This window comes from Gorilla gorilla, chromosome 10, assembly GCF_029281585.2.
Source record: "Gorilla gorilla gorilla isolate KB3781 chromosome 10, NHGRI_mGorGor1-v2.1_pri, whole genome shotgun sequence".
Lineage (NCBI taxonomy): Eukaryota > Metazoa > Chordata > Mammalia > Primates > Hominidae > Gorilla > Gorilla gorilla.
The window spans coordinates 137,485,128-137,506,760 of NC_073234.2; the positions used below are offsets into that span (position 1 = coordinate 137,485,128).

Here is a 21,633-nt window from a genome sequence, read left to right on the forward strand (position 1 = left end):
ATCCCAGCACTTTGGGAGGCCGAGGCAGGTGGATCACTTGAGGTCAGGAGTTCAAGACCAGCCTGGCCAACACGGTGAAACCCTGTCTCTACTAAAAATAAAAAAATTAGCGGAGTGTGGTGGCATGTGCCTGTAATTCCAGCTAGTCAGGAGGCTGAGGCAAGAGAATCACTTGAACCCAGGAGGCGGAGGTTGCAGTGAGCCGAAATTGTGCCATTGCACTCCAGTCTGGGCGATAGAGCAAGACTCTGTCTCAGAAAAATTTTAAAAAGTTAATAATAATATGGGGTCAGACAGCAGGCAGCGCCTCAGGTGTGGGGGGCTCATAAGGCCACTGCCTGGCCTAGGTTTTCATGGTAAGACGGGAGCCACTGGGGGCTTGGGTGACATGATCTGGAGGATTAAGAACAGATGATGGGGTGATTGTGTGACAGTGTGTGTGTGATTGTGTGAATGTGTACACAAATATTTGTGTGTGTTTATTTTGAGTCTCTACAGAAAAATTAAAAGAATGGCATAATACTGTGCTGTATATCCACCTGCTGCACTTGGCAATTGTTGGATTTTGGGTTTCTTTTGCTTTGTATTTTTTCTGGGACCATTTGAAAGTAAGTTATGGATCTCAGGACATTTCATCCCTAAACATGTCAGCACGTGTCTTTTAAAAATAAAGGCATTCTGGGCTGGGCACAGTAGCTTATGCTTATAATCTCAGCACTTTGGGAGGCCGAGGCAGGAGGATCTTTTGAGCCCAGGAGTTCAAGACCACCCCAGGCAAGAAGACGAAACCCCGTCTCTACAAAAAATATAAAAATGAGCCCGGCATGGTGGCATGCGCCTGTAGTCCCAGGAGGATCGACTGAACCTGAGAGGTCGAGGCTGCAGTGAGCCATGATTGCACCACTCCAGCCTGGGTAACAGGGTGAGACCTTGCTAAAAAAAAAAAAGGCATTCTCTTACAGATTTACAAATACCGTTACTGCATCTAAGAAAATGAGCAGCATTCCGATGGTCTAACATGGAGGTATATTTTGAAGGTGAGGGGAGAGCCTGTGTTGGGCAGTACATAGGGGTGAGTGTGGACCTGAGGGTGACTCTGGGCACCTGGAGGGACAGCAGTGGCTGAGTGGGTCTGGGGAGGGCAGGCCAGGTCTGGAGCGCCTTGCACACCCATGAGGAGCTGGCGAGCATGGAATGTGGAGTGGCAAATGTGACCAGCCTACAGCTAGGGCCACCCCAGGGCTCAGGGCGTGTGTGTCCTGGGAGCAGCCAGTGTGGTTCTAGGAGAAAGGCTGTCCCCTGCTGCAGAGCTGATCCGCACCCCTGTGCAAGGAGGCTCTGGGCTGGTGCCAGGGCCCCAGTCATAGCTGCAATCTGCTTCCTGCACCCCAAGAACCCATAGGTCAGCAGGGGAGACAGACACTGGAACGAAGGACTCATTGGCAGAGATGCAGACAGACTCCATCCAGCCCATGGTGTGAGAATCTGGCTATACAGAACCCTGCAGTATCATTTTTTAAATTTGAATGTGATGTCAAAATTTAAAAATTGAGCTTAAAACAGGATTGATTTCTAGCTTCTTTTGAAGAATCAGCTTTGACAATACCGGGCCTGCTTTTCCTTGGGGCAGTTACCAGCTGAAGCAGAAGAGACCCTTCCCTATTGTCTCTAAACCAAGGCCAAAGTGCGCTTGCCTTGTGTTACCTCATGGCCACTGTTGTTTTTCTTATTGTAGATTTTAAAAGGAAAATTAAGATATTTCTTGGGTTTGTTTTTTTTTTTTTTTTTTCCAGACGGAGTCTTGCTCTGTCGCCCAGGCTGGAGTGCAATGACGTGATCTCGGCTCACTGCAACCTCCACCTCCCAGGTTCAAGCGATTCTCCTGCCTCAGACTCCTGAGTAGCTGGGATTACAGGCATGCACCACCACGCCTGGCTAATTTTTGTGTTTTTAGTAGAGATGGGGTTTCACCATGTTGGCCAGGCTGGTCTCAATCTCCTGACCTCGTGATCCACCCACCTCGGCCTCCTAAAGTGCTGGGATTACAGGTGTGAACCACCATGCCCAGACTATTTCTTGGTTTTTGTTTGTTTGTTTGAAATGGGGTCTTGGCCAGGCGCAGTGGCTCATGCCTGTAATCCCCGCACTTTGGGAGGCTGAGATGGGCGGATCACGAGGTCAGGAGATTGAGACCATCCTGGCTAACATGGTGAAACCCCGTCTCTACTAAAAATACAAAAAAATTATCCGGGCATGGTATTGGGCGCCTGTAGTCCCGGCTACTCGGGAGGCTGAGGCAGGAGAAAGGTGTGAACTTGGGAGGCGGAGCTTGTGTTGAGCCGAGATCGCACCACTGCACTCCAGCCTGGGCGACAGAGCAAGAATCCGTCTCAAAAAAAAAAAAAGAAAAAAAGAAATGGGATCTCACTGTTGCCCAGGCTGGAGTGCAGTGGTACAATCTCAGCTCACTGCAGCCTTGAACTGCTGGGCTCAGGTGATCCTCCTGCCTCAGTCTCGCAAGTAACTGGGACTACAGACATGCACCACCATGCCCTGGTAATGTTTATAGTTTTTTGTACAGACGGGGTGTTGCTATGTTGCCCAGGCTGGTCTTGAACTTCTGGGCTCCAGTGATCCTCCCACTTTGGCCTCCCAAAGTGCTGAGATTACAGATGTGAACCACCACACCCAGCCAAGATGTTTCTTGAAGCTATTTCTCTATCAGAAGTGGAGGTGGAAAAGTGGAAAAGAAAAAGGCTGGAGAAGGCTTTTTTTTTTTTTTTTTTTTTTTTGGAGACGGAGTTTCACTCTTGTTGCCCAGGCTGGAGTGCAATGGTGCAACCTTGGTTCACCACAACCTCCACCTCCCGTGTTCAAGCGATTCTCCTGCCTCAGCCTCCAGAGTAGCTGGGATTACAGGCACGCACCCCCACACCCGGCTAACTTTTTATTTTTAGTAGCGACGGGGTTTCTCCATGTTGGTCAGGCTGGTCTTGAACTCCCAACCTCAGGTGATCCGCCCGCCTCGGCCTCCCAAAGTGCTGGGATTATAGGCGTGAGCCACTGCGCCTAGGCTGAGAAGGCTGTTTTTTTAAGAAAACTGGGAAAGTACATATTTGAAGAGAGTATTTCTTAACATTTTATTTGTGAAGCTTATCTATGTCTGAATCAAACAGCCCACTTGACTCATTTGTGGTATTGCCTGGCCCCTCATGGGGCTTTTGAGTTCATAGTCACTGCTGTGATGGACACAGTTAAAAAGGGATTTGAGGGGTCTCCAGGAAGGCTTCTTGGAGGAGTTGCTGTCTTGACCTGGTATCAGAAAGGAGGCAGGCTGGCTGGGTGCAGTGGCTCATGGCTGTAATCCTAGCACTTTGGGAGGTCGAGGTGGGTGAATCGCTTGAGCTCAGGAGCTCGAGACCAGCCTGAGCAACATGGTGAAACCCTGTCTTTACAAAAAATTTTAAAATTAGCTGGATGTGGTAGTACATGCCTGTGGTCCCAGCTGCTTGGGAGGCTGAGGCGAAGATCACTTGAGCCCAGGAGTTTGAGACCAGCCTGGGCAACATGGTGAAATCCCATCTCTACAAAAAATACAAAAATTAGGCCGGGCACAATGGGTCACACCTGTAATCCCAGCACTTTGGGAGGCTGAGGTGGGCGGATCACCTGAGGTCAGGAGTTCGAGACCAGCCTGCCCAACATGGCAAAACACTGTTTCTACTAAAAATACAAAAAATTAGCTGGGTGTGGTGGCGAGCGCCTGTAATCCCAGCTACTCGGGAGGCTGAGGCAGGAGAATTGCTTGAACCCAGGAGGTGGAGGTTTCAGTGATTATATATATATATACACACACAAAAAAAGACATAAAACTATAGGCATGCGCCTGTAGTCCCAGCTGCTCAGGATACTAAGGTAGGAAGATTGCTTGAGCCTGGGAGGTGGAGGTTGCAGTGAGCATGATCGTCCCACTGCACTCCAGCCTGGATGACAGAGCATGACCCTGTCTTAAAAAAAAAAAAAAAAAGAGAGAAGAAAAAGAAAAAGAAAGTAAGAAAGTGTGGTGTGGCAGGACCACAGAGCTCAAAATAGGAAGTGTTGGGAAAGAAAGCTGGAAATAACAGGAATTTGGAAGGCCTCCCTCGCTCAATGGGATAAGCAATTGGCTCTTCAAATATGCTGGAGAGGCCAGGTGTGGTGGCTCATACCTGTATTCCCAGCACTTTGGGAGGCCGAGGCAGGTGGATCACCTGAGGTCAGGAGTTTGAGACCAGCCTGGCCAACATAGTGAAACCCCATCTCTACTAAAAATACAAAAAATAGCCCGGTGTGGTGGTGCATACTTGTAATGCCAGTTTCTTGGGAGGCTGAGACAGGAGACTAGCTTGAACCCAGGAGGCAGAGATTGCAGGTTCATGCCATTCTCCATATCAACTATAATACTTCCCGTTCAAGTCTGTGACTATGCCATAATTTATTTGAACAGTCCCTTAGTGATGGTCACTTAGGTGTTCCCCTCTTTTGTTTTGCACGTGCAGTCCTGCGGGGGGTCTGGTACACTCATCTCTCTTCATCTTTGCCCAGGTGCAGGTGGCTCTGCAGGCTGCGTCCCTGGAAGTGGAACCGTTTAGTCAGAGGCTGCATTTGCACTCAGAATGTCACAGGTTCTGCCTGGCTTTTCCCCCGAGAAGTCATGGGTAGGATGACACCACTAGCACAGGAGTTCTCAGCCTCAGCACCCCTGGCATTTGGAGACGGATCATTCTTTTTTTTTTTTTTTTTTGAGAGGGAGTCTCGCTGTGTCACCCAGGGCGGAGTGCAGTGATGTAATCTGGGCTCATTGCAACCTCTCTGCCTCCCAGGTTCAACTGATTCTTCTGCCTCAGCCTCACGAGTAGCTGGGACTACAGGCGTGCATTTGCCATCACACCTGGTTCATTTTTGTATTTTTAGCAGAGACAGGGTTTCACCATGTTGGCCAGGCTGGTCTCAAACTCCTGACCTCAGGTGATCCGCCCACCTCAGCCTCCCAAAGTGTTGGGATTACAGGTGTGAGCCACCACATCCAGTCTTGGATCCTTCTTTATTGTGGGGGGGGGCCATCCTGTGCATTGTGGGACATCGAGCAGCATCCCTGGCCTCCACCAAAATGTTTCCAGTTGTTAACCAATGTCACCAGGATAGGGGCAGGGGTAAAATCACCCCCTGCTGAGAGCCAGTGCCCTAGCGGCTTTGCCATAGCCTTCACTGCGTACAGTATGTGTCGTCCCCTCTCATCTCCCCTCATGGCCCCCGTGATCCCAGCATGCCCACCAGGCTTCCCTGGAAGGTGGTTCTGCAGGTAGAAGGCAGAGGGGGTGAGATGGGGGCTGTGGTCACATACAGGTTGACACTCACCAGCTGTGTGGGCCTGGGCAGGAACATCACCTCCACACACCCTCCTACTTCCTTGTTTGTAAAATGGGACGACCAGCTGCTCGGGAGGCTGAGGTGGGAGGATCACTTGAGCCTGGGAGGTGGAGGCTGCAGTGAGCCATGATTGTGCCACTGCACTCCAGCTTGGGCGACAGAGCGAGACCCTGTCTCAACAGAAAATAAAATGGGATAAACAAGCTGCCTCCCTCGCCGGGAGTGAAGGGGGCGAGAACGCCAGCAAAGTGCTCGGCCTGGAGCTGGGGCTTAGGAGGAGGGTCTGGGAGCTGCAGGGTTGCCTTGTCCACCCTTCTGTCGGGGGAGCGATTGCGGGGGTCCCAAGGACGGACATGGGCTTCGTGTGCAGCCGCGTTCCTGCTTCTTTCCCGTCCTGGTTTCTTTCTGGCTGTGGCCTTGTTTCTCCCATGTTGGGGGTGTGTGTCTCCTTTGCTCTAGAAGCCCGATTTGAGCTCCGCAGCAGGAATTATGTTTTGAGTTAGTGTGTCCAGTTGGTTGCTACTTTCTCACCACTACCACCAGATGCTAAATTGGTGGGATGCAGGTGGGACCTACACCAGGGTCCTCTCTGGCCACCCCAGGCCCCTGGGCCTGCACGGCTGCCCTGCACTGCTCAGCCAGGATCCACCTGCCTGCTGCCCGAGCTGCCCGTGGGAAGGGCATAAGGACAGACCCGTGTGGCCTTCCCAGGTGGGTGCGTGCTGTCTGCCGGAACGGGGCAGGTCGGCCACCAGCTGTTGACCTTGCTTTGAACTTGTTTACTGCTATGTGAGTTCAGGGAATGACATAATTCCTGTCCAAGCTCCCTGGACTAAATTTAGGCCCCAGGAAAATAATTTTCCCTGGGTGAGTTCCAGCACCGCAGCGCCCAGAGAATCGGCTGCTGCCCTGAGCTCCTGAATGCTCTGTGGGTTCCCAGGCCAGTTCCCACCAAGCTCTAGGGCCTGGCTCTCAGGAGAGGCCTCTGCCGGGCACCTCTCTGCCCAGCCTGGGTCAGCGTGAGTCTCTGGGTGACTGGCCACCTTCATGATTTCTAAACCTACATCTGGGGCACCCACCTCCCCCACCACTCTGCAGAGCCTGCTGTGCCTGGCAGAAAAGGAGCTGTGATCAGATCCAAAGCCACAGATGGGCAACTTTTCTAGTAAAAACTTTAAATGTTTATGTTAAAGCAAACATGTATTATGAAATAGAGTATAACAATAACATGATTTCTCTCTCTCTTTTTTTTTTTTTTTTTTTTGAGACAAAGTCTCACTCTGTCACCCAGGCTGGAGTGCAGTGGTGCGATTTTCCGCTCACTGCAACCTCTGCCTCCTGGGGTCAAGCGATTCTCCTGCCTCAGCCACCCGAGTAGCTGAGATTACAGGCACCTGCCATCACACCCAGCTACTTTTTATATTTTTAGTAGAGACGGGGTTTCACCATGTTGGCCAGGCTGGTCTTGAACTCCTGACCTCAAGTGATCTGCCTGCCTTGGTCTCCCAAAGTGCTGGGATTACAGGTGTGAGCCACCATGCCTGGCCTGGCCTGGCCCCTCTCTTTTAAAAAAAATAAATAAATAAACTAGAGATGAGATTTCACTGTATTTCCCAGGCTGTTCACAAACTCCTGAGCTCAAGTGATCTTCCCACCTTGGCCTTCTAAAGTGTTGGGAGTACAGGTGTGAGCAACTACACCTGGCTGATTTTTCTTTTTATTGAGATGAAATTCACATAAAATTAACCAGGTTAAGTGAATAATTCACTGACAGTACACTCACAAGGTTGTGCAACCACCACTTCTATCTGGTTCCAAAACATTTTAATCACCCCAGAAAGAAACCTTGCACCCAGCCGCAATCATTCTCCACTTCTCCCTTCCCCAGCAACACTGGGTCCCTGCCCGGGGCAACCACGAAACTTTCTGTCTCCATGGTTTTGCCTATTCTGGACTTTTCATATAAATGGAATCATATACTCTGTGGCCTTTTGTGTCTGACTTCTCACTCAGCATAATGTTTTCTTTCTTTTTGTTTTTTTGTTGTTGTTTTGTTTTTTGTTTTTTTGTTTTGTTTTGTTTTGGAGACAGAGTCTCACTCTGTCACCCAGGCTGGAGTGCAGTGGCATGATCTTGTCTCACTGGAACCTCCGCCTCCTGGGTTTATGGGATTCTCCTGCCTCAGCCTCCCAAGTAGCTGGGATTACAGGCGCGCGACACCACGCCTGGCTTATTTTTGTATTTTTTTAGTAGAGGGGGGGTTTGCCATATTGGCCAGGCTGGTCTCAAACTCCTGACCTCAGCTGATCCACCCACCTTAGCCTCCCAAAGTGCTGGGATTACAGGCGTGAGCCACCGTGCCCAGCCTGTTTTTGTTGTTGTCGTTTTTTGAGACAGAGTCTTACTCCGTCGCCCAGGCTGGAGTGCAGTGGCGTGATCTCGGCTCCCAATCCAGGAGGTGGTCCCGGGTTCAAACGATTCTCCTGCCTCAGCCTCCGAGTAACTGGGATTACAGGCATGCACCACCACGCCTGGCTAATTTTTGTATTTTTAGCAGAGACGGGGTTTCACCATGTTGGCCAGCCTGGTCTTGAACTCCTGACTTCAAGTGATCCGCCTGCCTTGGCCTCCCAAAGTGGTGGGATTATAGGCGTGAGCCGCCGCGCCCGGCCAGGGCTCCTAGTCTGAGCAGTAACAGTGTCAACCCTGCTCAGACTCCCTGGGAAGGAGGGTCTTGCTGTCCCGTTCCACCGCCCTCTGTGTCCCGGCCTGTCCCAGGCCCTGCACTATCTTCTTCCCATCTTGCCTGCTTGCTTTTAAACTTAAGCGTGGGTTATTTTCCCCTTTGTTATTCCTCTGCCTCAGAAACCCCAGCAGAGAAGTCTTGGTCGCACAGGCATTCTCTAGGATTCGTTTCGTGTGTGCTTTTTAACATCAGGGTACCATGGTGTCCGGGCCTCGGGTAGGATTTTTGCTGCCCCTTCACGAGTGTCTGGCTCTGTGCCCAGTAAGCTTTAGGAAAAACCGCTGCCGCCACTGCCTCCTCCCAAGCTGCACCCACCCCCCCGCCCCATCCAGCCTGCACCTTCCTTCTGCTAAAGAAAACTTGGGGTGGAGCAGCAGGAAGACAGGCATGAGAAATCACCCGAATAACTGGGTTCATTCTACTGGCGATTCCTTGATGGAATGGTGTGTGGCCATCTTGTAAGCTGTGATATTTAAAGAACCTTTAAAGACATGAAGAATTCCGCCGAAATACCATATGACCCCCATTTGGGAAGAGGAGAAAAATTGTACGCATGGAGGGAGGGAAAACTGGAAAGATGGGAATTAATCCCCTAAAACATTAGTGGGGTGGTCCCTGGGTGGTGACAGGTGATTTTTAACTTTATTTTTTCTGTACTTTTCTGTTTCCTGCAATGGTCAGTCATTGCTCCGGCAATCGGAAAAATACCCTTATTATTGTTATTATTTTGAGACGGAGTTTCGCTCTGTCACCCAAGCTTTAGTGCAGTGGCGTGATCTCGGCTCACTGCAACCTCCGCCTCCCGGGTTCACGCCATCCTCCTGCCTCAGCCTCCCGAGTAGCTGGGACTACAGGCGCCCGCCGCCACCATGCCCGGCTAATTTTTTGTATTTTTAGTAGAGACGGGGTTTCACCGTGTTAGGATGGTCTCGATCTCCTGACCTCGTGATCCGCCCGCCTCGGCCTCCCAAAGTGCTGGGATTACAGGCCTGAGCCACCGTGCCCGGCCAAATACCCATATTATTAAGAGAAATGTTTACAAAAGGTTAGGACGAAGCCACCTTGGCTGCGGGAGAGAGGAATTGACAGCCATGATTGTTGGTGCGCACTGCGGCCGCCAGGGGGTGCTGGGTGCACGCAGCACAGAGACTGCAGCCTCCTCCAGTCGCCTCCCAGGGCCCGCAGCAGCTAAGTGTGCAGGAGAGGGTTGCAGACTCCAGGGTCCGTGTGTGACCTGGCTGCTGGAAACAGCGCCACTGAAAAATCAACAGGAGACTCCCCAGCCCTCCAGCCCCCCAGCTCATTGTAGCCTTCAAAGACCACGGGCCCCAAAACTACCCGATTCAAGGTATTTTTAGTATTTGGCCCCGCCTCTCACGTGTCTTTAAACAGCTACTGTCGTCTTGCTCTTCCCTCAGATGCTTCTGATGAGCAGAACTCACAGTCCTCGATGGAACATTCGATGAACAGCTCAGAGAAAGTAGATCGGCAGCCGTCTGGAGACTCGGGTCTGGCCGCAGAGACGTCTGCAATCTCTCAGGTACCTCGCTCGAGGTCTCAGAGGGGCAGCCAGATCGGCCGGGAGCCCATTGGGTTGTCGGGGGTACGTTGAAAGGTGTTTCGTCATTGTGTTTTGTTGTTTTGTCGTTGGACCATTGGAACTGTCATTTGTCCATTGGGCGATGTCCATGAACACGAGGCTCTGCCTTGGGCTCTGGGGCCGAGGGATAATGAGACTTGTGGCCTCTGCCCTCAAGGAGCCTCTGGGTCGGAGGAGGATGAAAGGACCTTGAACCCAGCCTCGGCTGCTGCATTTTGTCTGTTCAGGTTCACACAAGCATTGCCTCATCTCAGTGATCCCCAGATCGGTGAGCTTTAGAGCTGGGAAGACAAGACTTCAGAAACCTAAGTGGTGGGGCCTCTGACGGAGCGGTGCTGCTGGCCCCACTTGCACAGCATGGGCCCCTCTCCAGGGCATCACTCTGTGTTGGAATCTGGTCTGAATGAGTCAGCACAGGTGCAGTGGGGCCCGGTGGTTAGGAGCAAACCTCCCAGAGTCGGGCCCAAGTTTGAATCCCAGCTCCCAAAATGGGATCACAGAACTGTCTTAGGGCCACCGTGAGGATTCGATGGGAGAACTTGGGTAAAACACTTAGCATGGAGCGGACACAAGATGCAGAGGTGTCATTGGCCAAGACCACTATTAGGATTTTTCACTGTAAATCCTCTAGACTTTTTTTCCTTCGAGACAGAGTCTCTCTTTGTCACCCAGGCTGGAGTGCAATGGCATGATCCCGGCTCACTCCAACCTCCGCCTCCTGGATTCAAGCAATTCTCCTGCCTCAGCCTCCCAAGTAGCTGGGATTACAGGTGCCTACCACTCTGCCCGGCTGATTTTTGTATTTTTAGTAGAGATGGGTTTCACCATGTTGGCCAGGCTGGTCTCAAATTCCTGACCTCAAATGATCCACTCCCTCAGCCTCTCAAAGTGCTGGGATTACAGGCGTGAGCCACTGCGCCCGGCAACTTCAAAATCTTTAAACCTTTTGATTGGCAGGTCCCTTTCCAGAAACTCACCCCGTGGAACCCCCTCCACACGCCCTAGCTCTAAGGGGCTGCTTAGGGAAATCTGGGGTCTTGTCTGAGACAGACTAGGGCGCAGCCGTCTAGAAGAGCATGGTTGTGCCTTCCAGGTTCTGATAAACATTCTTGCAGCATGCAGTGAGAAAAGCAAGCTGAAGATCTGCAGGCGTAGCATGAGCCCATCTGGTTAAAAACAGTAGAAACCAAAGCCTGGTGATTTATATTAAGACCAAAGTTGTCGGCTGGGATCTCCGGGCCTCTTGAGCTCAGAGAAGAAAAGCTCAGCTTGAAACTTTGATCCATACCCTGAGAGTATCCAATGCTCCCCCGCAGTACCTGGAAATGCCAGGAGTCCCCCATTCTCACATCGCCCCCACTACCCCCCACTCTTGCTTCCAGGAGACCCAGACCTAAAATTGGGCCTCTTCCACCATTTTCACAGGCACACCGACACACATATTGTCCACAGAGCTAGGTGTGTGAGTGACATGGAGGATGTACTCCAGTAAAGCAGACAGCCTGACATTTCAAGCAATACGTTTTTGGCCGGGTGCAGTGGCTCACATTTGTAAGCCCAGCACTTTGGGAGGCTGAGGCAGGTGGATCACTTGAGGCCAGGAGTTCGAGACCAGCCTGGGCAACATAGCAAGACCCCGTCTCTCCAAAAAAAAGAAAAAGAAAATTAGCCAGGCATGGTGGTGCGCGCTTATAGTCCCAGCTACTCTGGAGGCTGAGATGGGAGGATTGCTTGAGCCTGAGAGTTCAAGGCTGCAGTGGGCTATGATCCTACCACTGCCCTCCAGCCTGGGTGACAGAGCAAGACCCTGTCTCAAAAAAATAAATACAGAAAAAAGGAGAGAGAGGACAGAAAGGCAGCCTTCCTGACTCCCTGCGATCCCTGCTCCCAGGGTCCCCCAGAAGGGGCTCACGTCACTGTCTCTGCAAGTCCATCGCATGTCCTACTCGAGGCCTCTCCTCTGCAACATTTATCTCTGAGAACCCACCATGGACCAGGGGCTATACCTAATCCCTGCCTGCCACGGTGGGGCTGACAATGGGCTCAGGATAAGCAGACACAAGTAGGTCACAGAGTCCACTAAGTGCCGTGAGAGAGTGAAACAGGGTGATGTGAAGAAGCAGAACAGGCCATGGGTAGAGGGTGCTGTGGTTGGCGTCAGCAGGGAGGGGCTGGCTGTGAGCCGGACATGAAGGGGGCCCAGGCTGGGACGGTGAGCTCTCCAGGCAGGGGCAGACCAAGATGCAGAGACCTCAAGACAGGAGCCAGCTTGAAGAACGAAAGAGAGGCCAGGGTGGCGGGGGAGGCCAGAACCTGGTGGGTGAGGAAGAGAATGGTCTGATGAGGGAAGAAGTGGGCCAGGCTTGTCACTAGGGCCTTCTTGGTCCTGGTGAGGAGCTGGGTTTGTTCAGAAGTCAGTAGGAAAGTTGTGGAATGCTTTGTATTTGTAAGTTGTGGTTTCTATTGGAGGAAGGTTGCTGGGGCCATCCTGTTGGCCACAAGCAGGCTGCTCCATCAGCCAGGCCAGAGGCTGGGTTGGAGGGGGGGTGTGGGCGGAGAGGTGGCTTCAGGGGGTGTCCAGGCCTGGGGCTTTCTCCCAGGCTGATGGGGAGCACCAGTTAGGATGGCTGCGGTCAGGAGTTTGGTCTCAGGTGACAGGTTAGGTTTGAGAGGCCCAAGACAATTGTGTGATGGATGAGTGAGTGTTAAACCTTTTCTGGGGTCCTGGGTTTCATGGGAATTCAGTGACAACTACAGACACTTTCCCCCAGAATAACACACACACATATGTGTATACCCAGCAAATGCTGAGAGTCCAGCCCAGACCAGGCACTGTGCCCAGCCCTGCAGGAGCAGGAGTCTACATGGCAGAGTGGGTCTGGGCCTCTGGGAGATGGCCTAGAACTTGCAGAGATTGCCAGGCATCATGGCTCACACCTGTAATCCAAGCAGTTTGGGAGGCTGAGGCAGGAGGATCCCTTGAGCCCGGGAGTTCAAGACCAGCCTGGGCAGCATAGCAAGACCCCATCTCTACAAAAAACTTAAAAAAAAAAATCATCCGGGCATGGTGGCACATGCATATAGTCCCAGCTACTCAGGAGGCTGAGGCAGGGGGATCCTTTGAGACCAGGAAGTCGAGGCTGCAGTGAGCTATGATGACCACTACACCCCAGCCTGAGCAGCAAAGCAAGACTCTGTCTCTAAAAAAAATTATAAAAAGAACTTGGAAAAGCTGGTGCAGTGGCTCACGCCTGTAATCCCAGCACTCTGGGAAGGTGAGGCGGGCAGATCACCTGAGGTCAGGAGTTTGAGACCAGCCTGGCCAACATGGTGAAACATGGAGACATGGTGAAACCCTGTCTCTACCAAAAATACAAAAAATTAGCCAGGCATGGTGGTGTGCACCTGTAATCCCAGCACTCTGGGAGGCCGAGGTGGGCAGATAACCTGAGGTCAGGAGTTTGAGACCAGCCTGGCCCACATGGTGAAACCCCGTCTCTACTAAAAATACAAAAATTAGCCGGGCATGGTGGCGTGTGCCTGTAATCACAGCTACTTGGGAGGCTGAGGCAGGAGAATCACTTGAACCCAGGAGGCGGAGGTTGCAGTGAGCCAAGATTGCGCCACTGCACTCCAGCCTGGCAACAGAGTGAGACTCCATCTCAACAACAAAAACAAGAACTTGGAAAGGTGAACTTGAAACAGTAATCACAAGTAATCACCCTAGCAATGAATCACAGATGGGAAGATTGATAACAGCAACTCCTGGTCCAGTCTGAATGAGTGGGGAGAGCCTAGGGTCCAAGGCAGCAGTGTAGGAAATGCTCCCGAGTTACCAGCCATTGGCATGTGATAGGGCCAGGAAGGGGCCAGGGGACACCGCCCTCCATAGCTCCAGGAAGAGTTCGGGTGTGAGGGTTTCCATGGGTCCTCAAACTCTCTGGAGTCCACGCTTGGGCCTCGGGTCTGGAACTGCTGGTCTGAACCACAAAGCCGCCCCCCCTTGGTTCCTTCCTTGGCTGACCTTCGGCCTCACGCCCCGCCTAACTTGCTCTCCTGGCCCGTTAACCTGTGTTCCCCTTTTCTTCTCTCCCCAAGGATTTGGAAGGAGTGCCACCCTCTAAAAAGATGAAACTGGAGGCCTCTCAACAAAACTCCGAAGAGATGTAGACGATGCTTTAAAGCCTCCGATCCATGTTCCATGGAAGGTACATCAGCAATTAATTCTAGAGCAACTTTGCCCCAGCGATTCCTCTTGGGTGCGAACAGAACTACTAACGTTTCAAGTTTACCAAGTGCAAATCCAAGAAGACCCAGAACGGCGTCACTTCTCAGACACTGAAGAACTCTGCTGTGAAGCAAAACACTCAAACCTTTAAGGGACTGTCCTTGGGGAGGCAGGCGGGGCTGACAGCTCAGGAGTGTCTGCACACTGTCTCGGAAGCCAGGACTCCATTTGTGTTGCTGCTGTATTTTTCCCCCCACTTCTCTATGTAACGATATAAGCTATCGGAGGGTGGTACCGATCAGGAACACTTTTTGGCGGGGCTTTCCACTGTTCAACCGATTCCTTCCGCTTTCTTTTTTTGTGCCTTGTGCCCTTGAGGTGACCTCTGGCATGTATCCTGGTGGTTCTTACATCCCCCTCTGCAAAGTGCCCTCTTGGTTTGGTTCGGGCGGCGGCTGCCACCCTACTCACCGCTCTCCTCCCTGCCCCAGGACTTCATCGGAGCAGGCAGGGTGGAGCGAAGGAGCTCCTTAGCCCACCTGGTTTGCAAGTGCAGGGGGACCTTAGGCACGCCCCAAGCACCAGGGCCCAAGGACGCGCAGGTGTTGGGGCACAGTCCCCAAGGGCTCGGCCCCTTGGATCAGGCTGGGCACTCGCTGTGCTCTCCCCTCCTTGGGGCGTTTAGGACTGGGCGTCTCCAAGCCCACCATGGCCCAGATGGACGTGCAAAGCCCTTGGAATTTTCTGGCACTTCCTCTTTATTGCCCCCACCACCACCACCACCCCCATCACTGCTTTCTCCCAGACCTCCGAATACGAAATGGCTTCTCTGGCTGACTGCAAGGCTGTCTCCTTAAGGCACTGAGTGGGCCGGGGAGGCTGGGAGCCGGCGGCAGGATTAGCTGGTGCTGAACTTTCTCTCATAGGACGTCGCTTGGATTTCAAATCCACGGTCACCTGCTGCCCTTTGCCTCCCCCGATGCCCCAGCCTGTGCCCCGGAGAGGCAGGATCGCAGTGGTCAGAATCCACGTGCTTTCCTATTCGCAGGCTGTTCTGACTCTGAGCCAACAGCTGGACCGTGTCTCGTCCCCAGAACATGCCGTCTGTCCCCACCGGGGAGCGGGCCTTGATGGCCAGGCCTCGAAGGCCACAAACAAGGCGTCGAGGAATTGGAAAGATTTGCACACCCTCCAGAAAGGAGAGACGCAATCTCCCCTCCCTCCCTCCCTCCCATCCCCCACCTGCGCTGGAACAGCTTCCTCTCACTGAACGGAGACGCCCCCTTGGACGAACTGCCTAATCGTTTGGTTCTGAGGCCTGGTTTGCTCTTAATTAATATATGAACTCCTCAGACCTTAAACCTTTTCCTAAGCTTTCTTTACTGCACTGGAGTTCTGACTCCCTTTGAGTTGTGTGTTACTGGGGGTGGGGTGGGGTCACGGGTTTTGTTGTTTTTTGGGGCTAATTGGTGCATATTCAGGTACCACCTTTGACGTGTGGCTCTTTCTCCTGACCATCATGGGAAGTGTCTGCTGGATTCCATTTTCTAAGAGTTTCTGAGGGTGAGGCTCTTATTTTTTTTTTAAGGGATCCTGTCTATTTCCTGCACTTCAAGAAGAATCAAAATGTTCCTGAATTTCAAATACCTCATGCAAAATGTCTCCTGAAATAAGGGAAAAAAAAACAACACACAACTTTGAATATCTTAATGTTGAAGTTAGCAATGCCGAAAGGTTTCTGTCTTAAAAAAAAAAAAATCCTTGTACTTATCAATTTTGCCCCTTAGGCAGTCAGTTTTGTTGAGAACTGTGTCCTGCGTCCTGGCGCAGAACCTACCTGATGCGGTTCCTCTCCACGCATCTCGAGGCGGCGTTACCTCCAGATCCCGTAGAGTTAGAGTCACATTTTTCTTTGCAGCGAAACTCCATCTTGGTGAGAGATGAATTTGGATATTTATTTCCTTCTCTTTTTTTGGGAAACGAGAGGCTACAACCACGACAGCTGAAGGAGAATGAAACACACACATCCACAGAAACAGAGAGGCGTAGGTGGCCCTGCCGTTGACCGCAGCCTCTCTGGACAGGCAAGGGGAGTTGGCGCAGGTGAGGACTCAGACGACGTCCACCGTCCCAAGGCTGTCACTAGTATTTCTCTGAAGTGCCTGAAGGTAGGAATGGGCCAGCGATTGGGACCAGCTGGGCCCCGCCACGGCCACGCCAGGCAAAGCGCCAGCAGCCCTGCACTCCACGCTGGCCAAGAAGGCCTTCCACGCAGAATGACGAGACTGCAAAAATCCGATGTGCTTCCTTCCCTGGCGCAGTCGCTCCTCGAGCCGCTGCCCCCCACCCACCCTGCACCCCTCGCCCTCCCCCCACCACAGAATCTAAGACCTTTCAGCTTCGAGCCAGGGGGCGGGGGATCCCGAGCAAAAGCCTTCCGTGGACATCAGGCCCCGTGGCCTCAAGGGCTCCCAGGGCAAACCTAATTCCCCCCAAAACGTGAAGTCGGGGAAGCTGCGGCTACACATTCCACAAAGTGCTGGCACTTACACCCACAACCCGGAAGGCTGTGGACCGATTCCTCTAGGGTGGTGACCTCCCATTAGCAAACGGTGTCATGGTTTGGAATGTTCATTATCGCCAAGAACCTGGTTAGAGGCATAAAGACCTTTTTTCACCGTTACCTAATTTTTTTCCCCTTTCAAGAATTTTTTTTTTTTTTGGTGTGTTGTACAGCAGTATAATTTTTCACTTATTTATTCCATCAGTAGATATGGTTTGTACAATGTACAATGGTTTCATTTCAGAAAATAAAAATTTCAAATCATGAATACCTTGTGGTTTTGTCGCATTTTAAGTAAAGTCAGATCGATGGTGACGGTGTCCCTCTCCAGCTGCTCCGGCCTCTCTTGCATGGCCGTGTGGCCCTGATTCTACAAGACACACAAGTTCCTTGCACACAGGAGCTGTTGCCTTCCATAGTCATAAGAGCTGCCATTATTAAGCACCAGCTGGATGCCAGGCAAGCCACTAGTTGCTCCTTTCTGTGGGCAGGTATTGTTGGCGACCTTGTGCAGGTGAGAAAACAGCAGGACAGTCCCCTGCAGGGCTCTCATGCCGGGTCAGGCCCCCAGGTTGAAAGCCACACCTGAGGCCAGGCGTGGTGGCTTATGCTTGTAATCCCAGCACTTTGGGAGGCCGAGAAGGGCGATCACCTGAGGTCAGGAGTTCGAGACCAGCCTGGGCAACATGGCGAAACCCTGTGTCTACTAAAAATAGAAAAATTAGCCAGGTGTGGTGGCACACACCTTTAATCCCAACTAGTTGGGAGGCCAAGGCAGGAGAATGGCTTGAACCTGGGAGGCAGAGGTTGCAGTGAGCTGAGATCACGCCACTGCACTCCAGCCTGGGTGCAACAGAGTGAGACTCTGTCTCAAAAAAAAGCCACACCTGATCCATCTACCGCGAGACCTGGGTTCCAGCAGGGACATGTTTTCAGCTTCCCTGTCTCTGAGGGGACTCTGGATTGTGGTAGGGACTCAGGGGCGTTAGTGCATGGGTGGACTGCAACCTCGGCTTGACTTGTCCTAACAGCCTCTAGTGACTTACATGGTTGGGCTGGAACCAGACCTTTCCCAGGGCTGTGACCCTTTCAGCCCAGACTCCTTCCCCCAAGCTGACTTCCCCACCTCTGTCCAGCGTCACCTGGCCCTTGGGTCAGCCCCTAAAGAGAGCTGGCAGGGGTGGGGGTGTTGTGTCAGCAGGTCTAGGCCAAGCTGCACTGCGTGGACCGGCTGCAGGCAGATGCTCTCTCCTGTTTGTTCTGTCTGACTCTCCTTCCTACCCGTTCCTTTTTAACATGTTCCAGTGTTTTTACCAGAATTGGCTGCTCAGCTAAATAAACTCCTGATATGGAAAATTCAGCCTGACAAAACACAAATCATAGAGGCCTTGTTTGCTTAAGGAAAAAAAATGCCTGCGCTGGCACACGTTCCCGTGCTTCCTTTCTGCCATCCCTGCGTGTCTGTTCCCAGCTCTCACTCTCTGGATTGGTGTCCCTCCCTCCTCTCTCTAAGGCTTCTGCCCTTTCCCCCTGCCTCCCTTGTCTCCACCCGCCTAGATCACTGTCTCACAGTCATTCTGTGGAACTTCCTCTGTGTCTCTCACTGGAGCCGCCTAACTTCCTCTCCCACCTCCCTTCATCAAGGAGCAGTCTCATGCCCAGGAGCTAGAAATGTAGGCTTTGCCGGCATTGGTTGAGCTGTGCTGGGCCCTAGGCAGCAATGACTCAAACTTGACCCTTAACCCCCAGGCAGGTAAGTAAGCCACAGTGCTTTACGATGCCGACCACAGTTTGGAATTAGGGGATACAGACATTCTGATGGCAAGGGTCAGGGAATCTCCTAGGACACTGGAGGAATACCAGGCCTGGGGCTAAGCAGCTTGTTTTTCCTTTTTGACACAAAGGAGGGGCTGGAGGCTTCTGAGCCAAGGCTCTGCTGGACTAGGGATGGTGTTGCCAATGAATAGCATGGATTGGAAAAGACCAGACTGGAGGTGGGAGCCGGGCAACTAGGGAACTGGAACAATAGGCCAAGCAGGGGGCCAGCGGTTGGCAATAGGGCCCATGTGGCCCCAGGCAATGTGAAGGCGGTCAGTAGGCAGGGAGGTGGGGTGGGAAAGGGATCAGCTGGGGGAGGTAGGCAGAAAAGGCTCAGGTCCAAGTTCCAGGCCATGCTAAGGCAACAAGTGTCACAGAGGTCCGTGGTGGGGCCGAGGATGGACTGCAGACCCTAAAGGCCAAGTCCAACTTCCCTCTATCGCTCCTCTGGGTGAAGAATGCATGTTTCCTCCAGAGCCTCAGAGTAGACATCCATTGACCTTGTCTATCCAGTTCTGTTTCCCTCTTCTTCCCATAGGGGTCGCCCTCCCTCCCCGTCCTTAAGTGGGGCGGGCACCTAGCCCAGGGTGGTGATATGACCCAGTCCTATCCAATCACCATGGTCCCGCCTCCTGGCTACCACAATTGGCTCAGGGATGAGCACGTGGCCCATAGCAGCCCAATGAGAGTCAGCCCAGGGTGGGAACTGGTGGGAAAGAATTCTGCTGGAGCATCTGGAGTTGCTCAAATGGAGTGGCTGCGGCCATCTTTCCTTACACGTGGGGAGGAATCAGCCTGAGAATGAAACCATCACAGGAAAAGGCTGAAAGATGGTGAGTGTGTGCTTTCTAAGGGCAGCATTTGGGCCTTGGCCCCAGCCGGCCCTGAAGCCAGCACAACCCCCGGAACGTCTCAATTTGTGAGCCAATAAATGCCCTTGATTGTTTAGGCAAGTTTTCACTGGGTCTTACCCCACGTGAGCCCCCACTCCTCCATATGGACCTGTTTTGGACCAATGAGGCATCCTCTTCTGTAGTCCTCAACACGCGGAGCTCCACCACTCCCGAGCAGTGTGACCTCAGGCAAGTATCTTAACCTCTCTGGGTCCCTGTTTCCTCATCTGTATAATGAGGAGAATAATAATGTCTACCAGGGTTGTTGTGAGGATTAAATGAATACGTGTAAAGCGCTCAAGGCAGGCCCAGGCACACGGTGAATCTCAAATGTTAACTGTTATTTTATAGTTATTATCCTCACGCACCTCCAGCTTTAGAAGACCAGTTCCGAGAGCAGGAGGCACAGGGAGGGGAAGAATGGCCCTCCCCTGGTTGCCTTGGGTTTGCCCTCAGTTACACTTTGCTCTCTGAAGACCCACCTCTTCCCCAAGTGATTGACACTGGAGTCATCCGCACAGCATGCTCCAGATGCGGCACAGCCTGAATCAGGCCTTGTGGGATGCGCCCACCCGGGAACAGGAAGGAGAGACGTGCCTGACTGAGCAGAGGGCTGGAGGTCAGACAACACGTCCCTGCCCTGGGCACTGGCTGCTCAGTCATTAAAACAGACCCAAATAGCTTCTGACCAGGGGCTCAAAGGAACAGCCTGTTAGAGACTCAGTTTTCCAGTCTCTCTTCACTGTTGTTCTCTCTCCACAGGTGGGGTTGGGGAGAGGCCTCGGGATGGCAAGGACCAGGGTCTGCTGCCAAGCCTGTGGGTCCTGTCTCCCTCTGTGATGCCCCTGGGACACTGGTACCCATGGATGCACTGGGTGACTTGAGGTCAATGGCTTTCTCTCTCCAGACCTAGGCAGAAAAAGCAATCTGCTTTGCATCAGAGAACCTCAAGAGGCTCTTAATCCTGCTCTTTTCTCCCTCTGGGCTCCCTCCGTGATGAGCTCATCTGACCTCCTGGCAACCCCGAAGGGTGGTTTAGAGCAGGGAATCAGCCTCCCGATTTACAGAAAGGATAACTCAGGCCAGGGAAGCGACTTGGACAGGGTCCTGCAGGGACTCAGTGAAGGAGGCTTCTGAACCCAGCCTGTCTTCCAGCAGACCAGGAATCAGCAAATCTGGCTACCTGTTTTTTTATTTTTATTTATTTATTTATTTTGAGACAAAGTCTTGCTTTTGTCATCCAGGCTGGAGTGCAAATGGCATGATCTCGGCTCAGTGCAACCTCCGCTTCTGGGGTTCAAGCGATTCTCCTGCCTCAGCCTCCTGAGTAGCTGGGATTACAAGTGCCTGCCACCACGCCTGGCTAATTTTTGTATTTTTAGTAGAGATGGGGTTTCACCATGTTGGCCAGGCTGGTCTTGAAGTCCTGACCTCAGGTGATCTGCCCGCCTTGGCCTCCCAAAGTGCCGGGATTACAGGCCTGAGCCACTATGCCCAGCCCACCCTATTTTTTTAAAATAAAGTTTTATTGGAACAAGCCATGCTCATTCATTTACATATTGTTCCTGGCTGCTTTCACCATGCAACAACAGAGTTGAATACAGATGCTCTTCAATTTACAGTGGGGTTACTTCCCAGTAAGCCCATAAATTGGCCTGTGGTCCCAGCTAACTTGAAAGGCTGAGTGGGAGAATCACTTGAGCCTGGGAGGTCAAGGCTGCAGTGAACCCTGATGGCGCCACTGCACTCCAGCCTGGGTGACAGAGTGAGACCCTGAGTGAGGGTCCCAAGTAGCTGGAACCATACAGGTGCATGCCGCCATGCGTGGCCTTTTTTTTTTTTTTTTTTTTTTTTTTTTTTTTTTTTTTTTTTGGTAGAGACTGGATTTTACCATGTTGCCCAGGCTGCTGTTGAACTCCTGGCTTCAAGTGATCCTCCTACCTTGGCCTCCATAAGCATTTACAGGGATTACAGGCATGAGCCACTGTGCCCAGCCCTGAATATTTAATCAACATGTAAGGGTGTAGCTCAATGATTTTTCACCCACTGAACACACCTGCGTGACTTGCATCTGCATCAATAAACAGAATATCACTAATCCCCAGTCCCCTTCTTATCCCTGTCTAGTCACTACCCCTCGAAGTGTGGCCGACACCCTGACTTCTACCTGCACCGATTTCTTTGGCTTATTTTTTAGCTTTACATACACAGAATGATGTAGTGTGTGCTCTTGTGTGTCTAGCTTCTTTCACTCAACATGGTATTTGTGAGATTCAATACTGCTGTGTGAGATTGTATGTCATTCATTCTCATTGCTGGAGAATATTCCATGGGATGAGTGTACTACAATGTGCTTATCCATTCTTTGGACATTTG

At 52.0% G+C, this 21,633-nt stretch overlaps 1 protein-coding gene across 2 annotated transcripts in view; it reads left to right on the forward strand.

The window, feature by feature from the left end:
- BCL7A (BAF chromatin remodeling complex subunit BCL7A) overlaps positions 1-16,814 on the forward strand; it is a 40,241-nt gene extending 23,427 nt beyond the window's left edge. Inside the window, exons 5-6 of one of the 2 annotated variants that reach the window (XM_031000972.3) lie at positions 9,574-9,758; positions 13,854-16,814. In XM_031000972.3, coding sequence (XP_030856832.1) covers positions 9,574-9,758; positions 13,854-13,925 — 257 coding nt within the window. In that variant the 3' untranslated portion in view covers positions 13,926-16,814. The remainder of the gene's footprint in view (positions 1-9,573; positions 9,759-13,853) is intronic. The other variant, XM_031000973.3, reaches the window with a different exon arrangement.
- Positions 16,815-21,633: the final 4,819 nt, after the last annotated feature.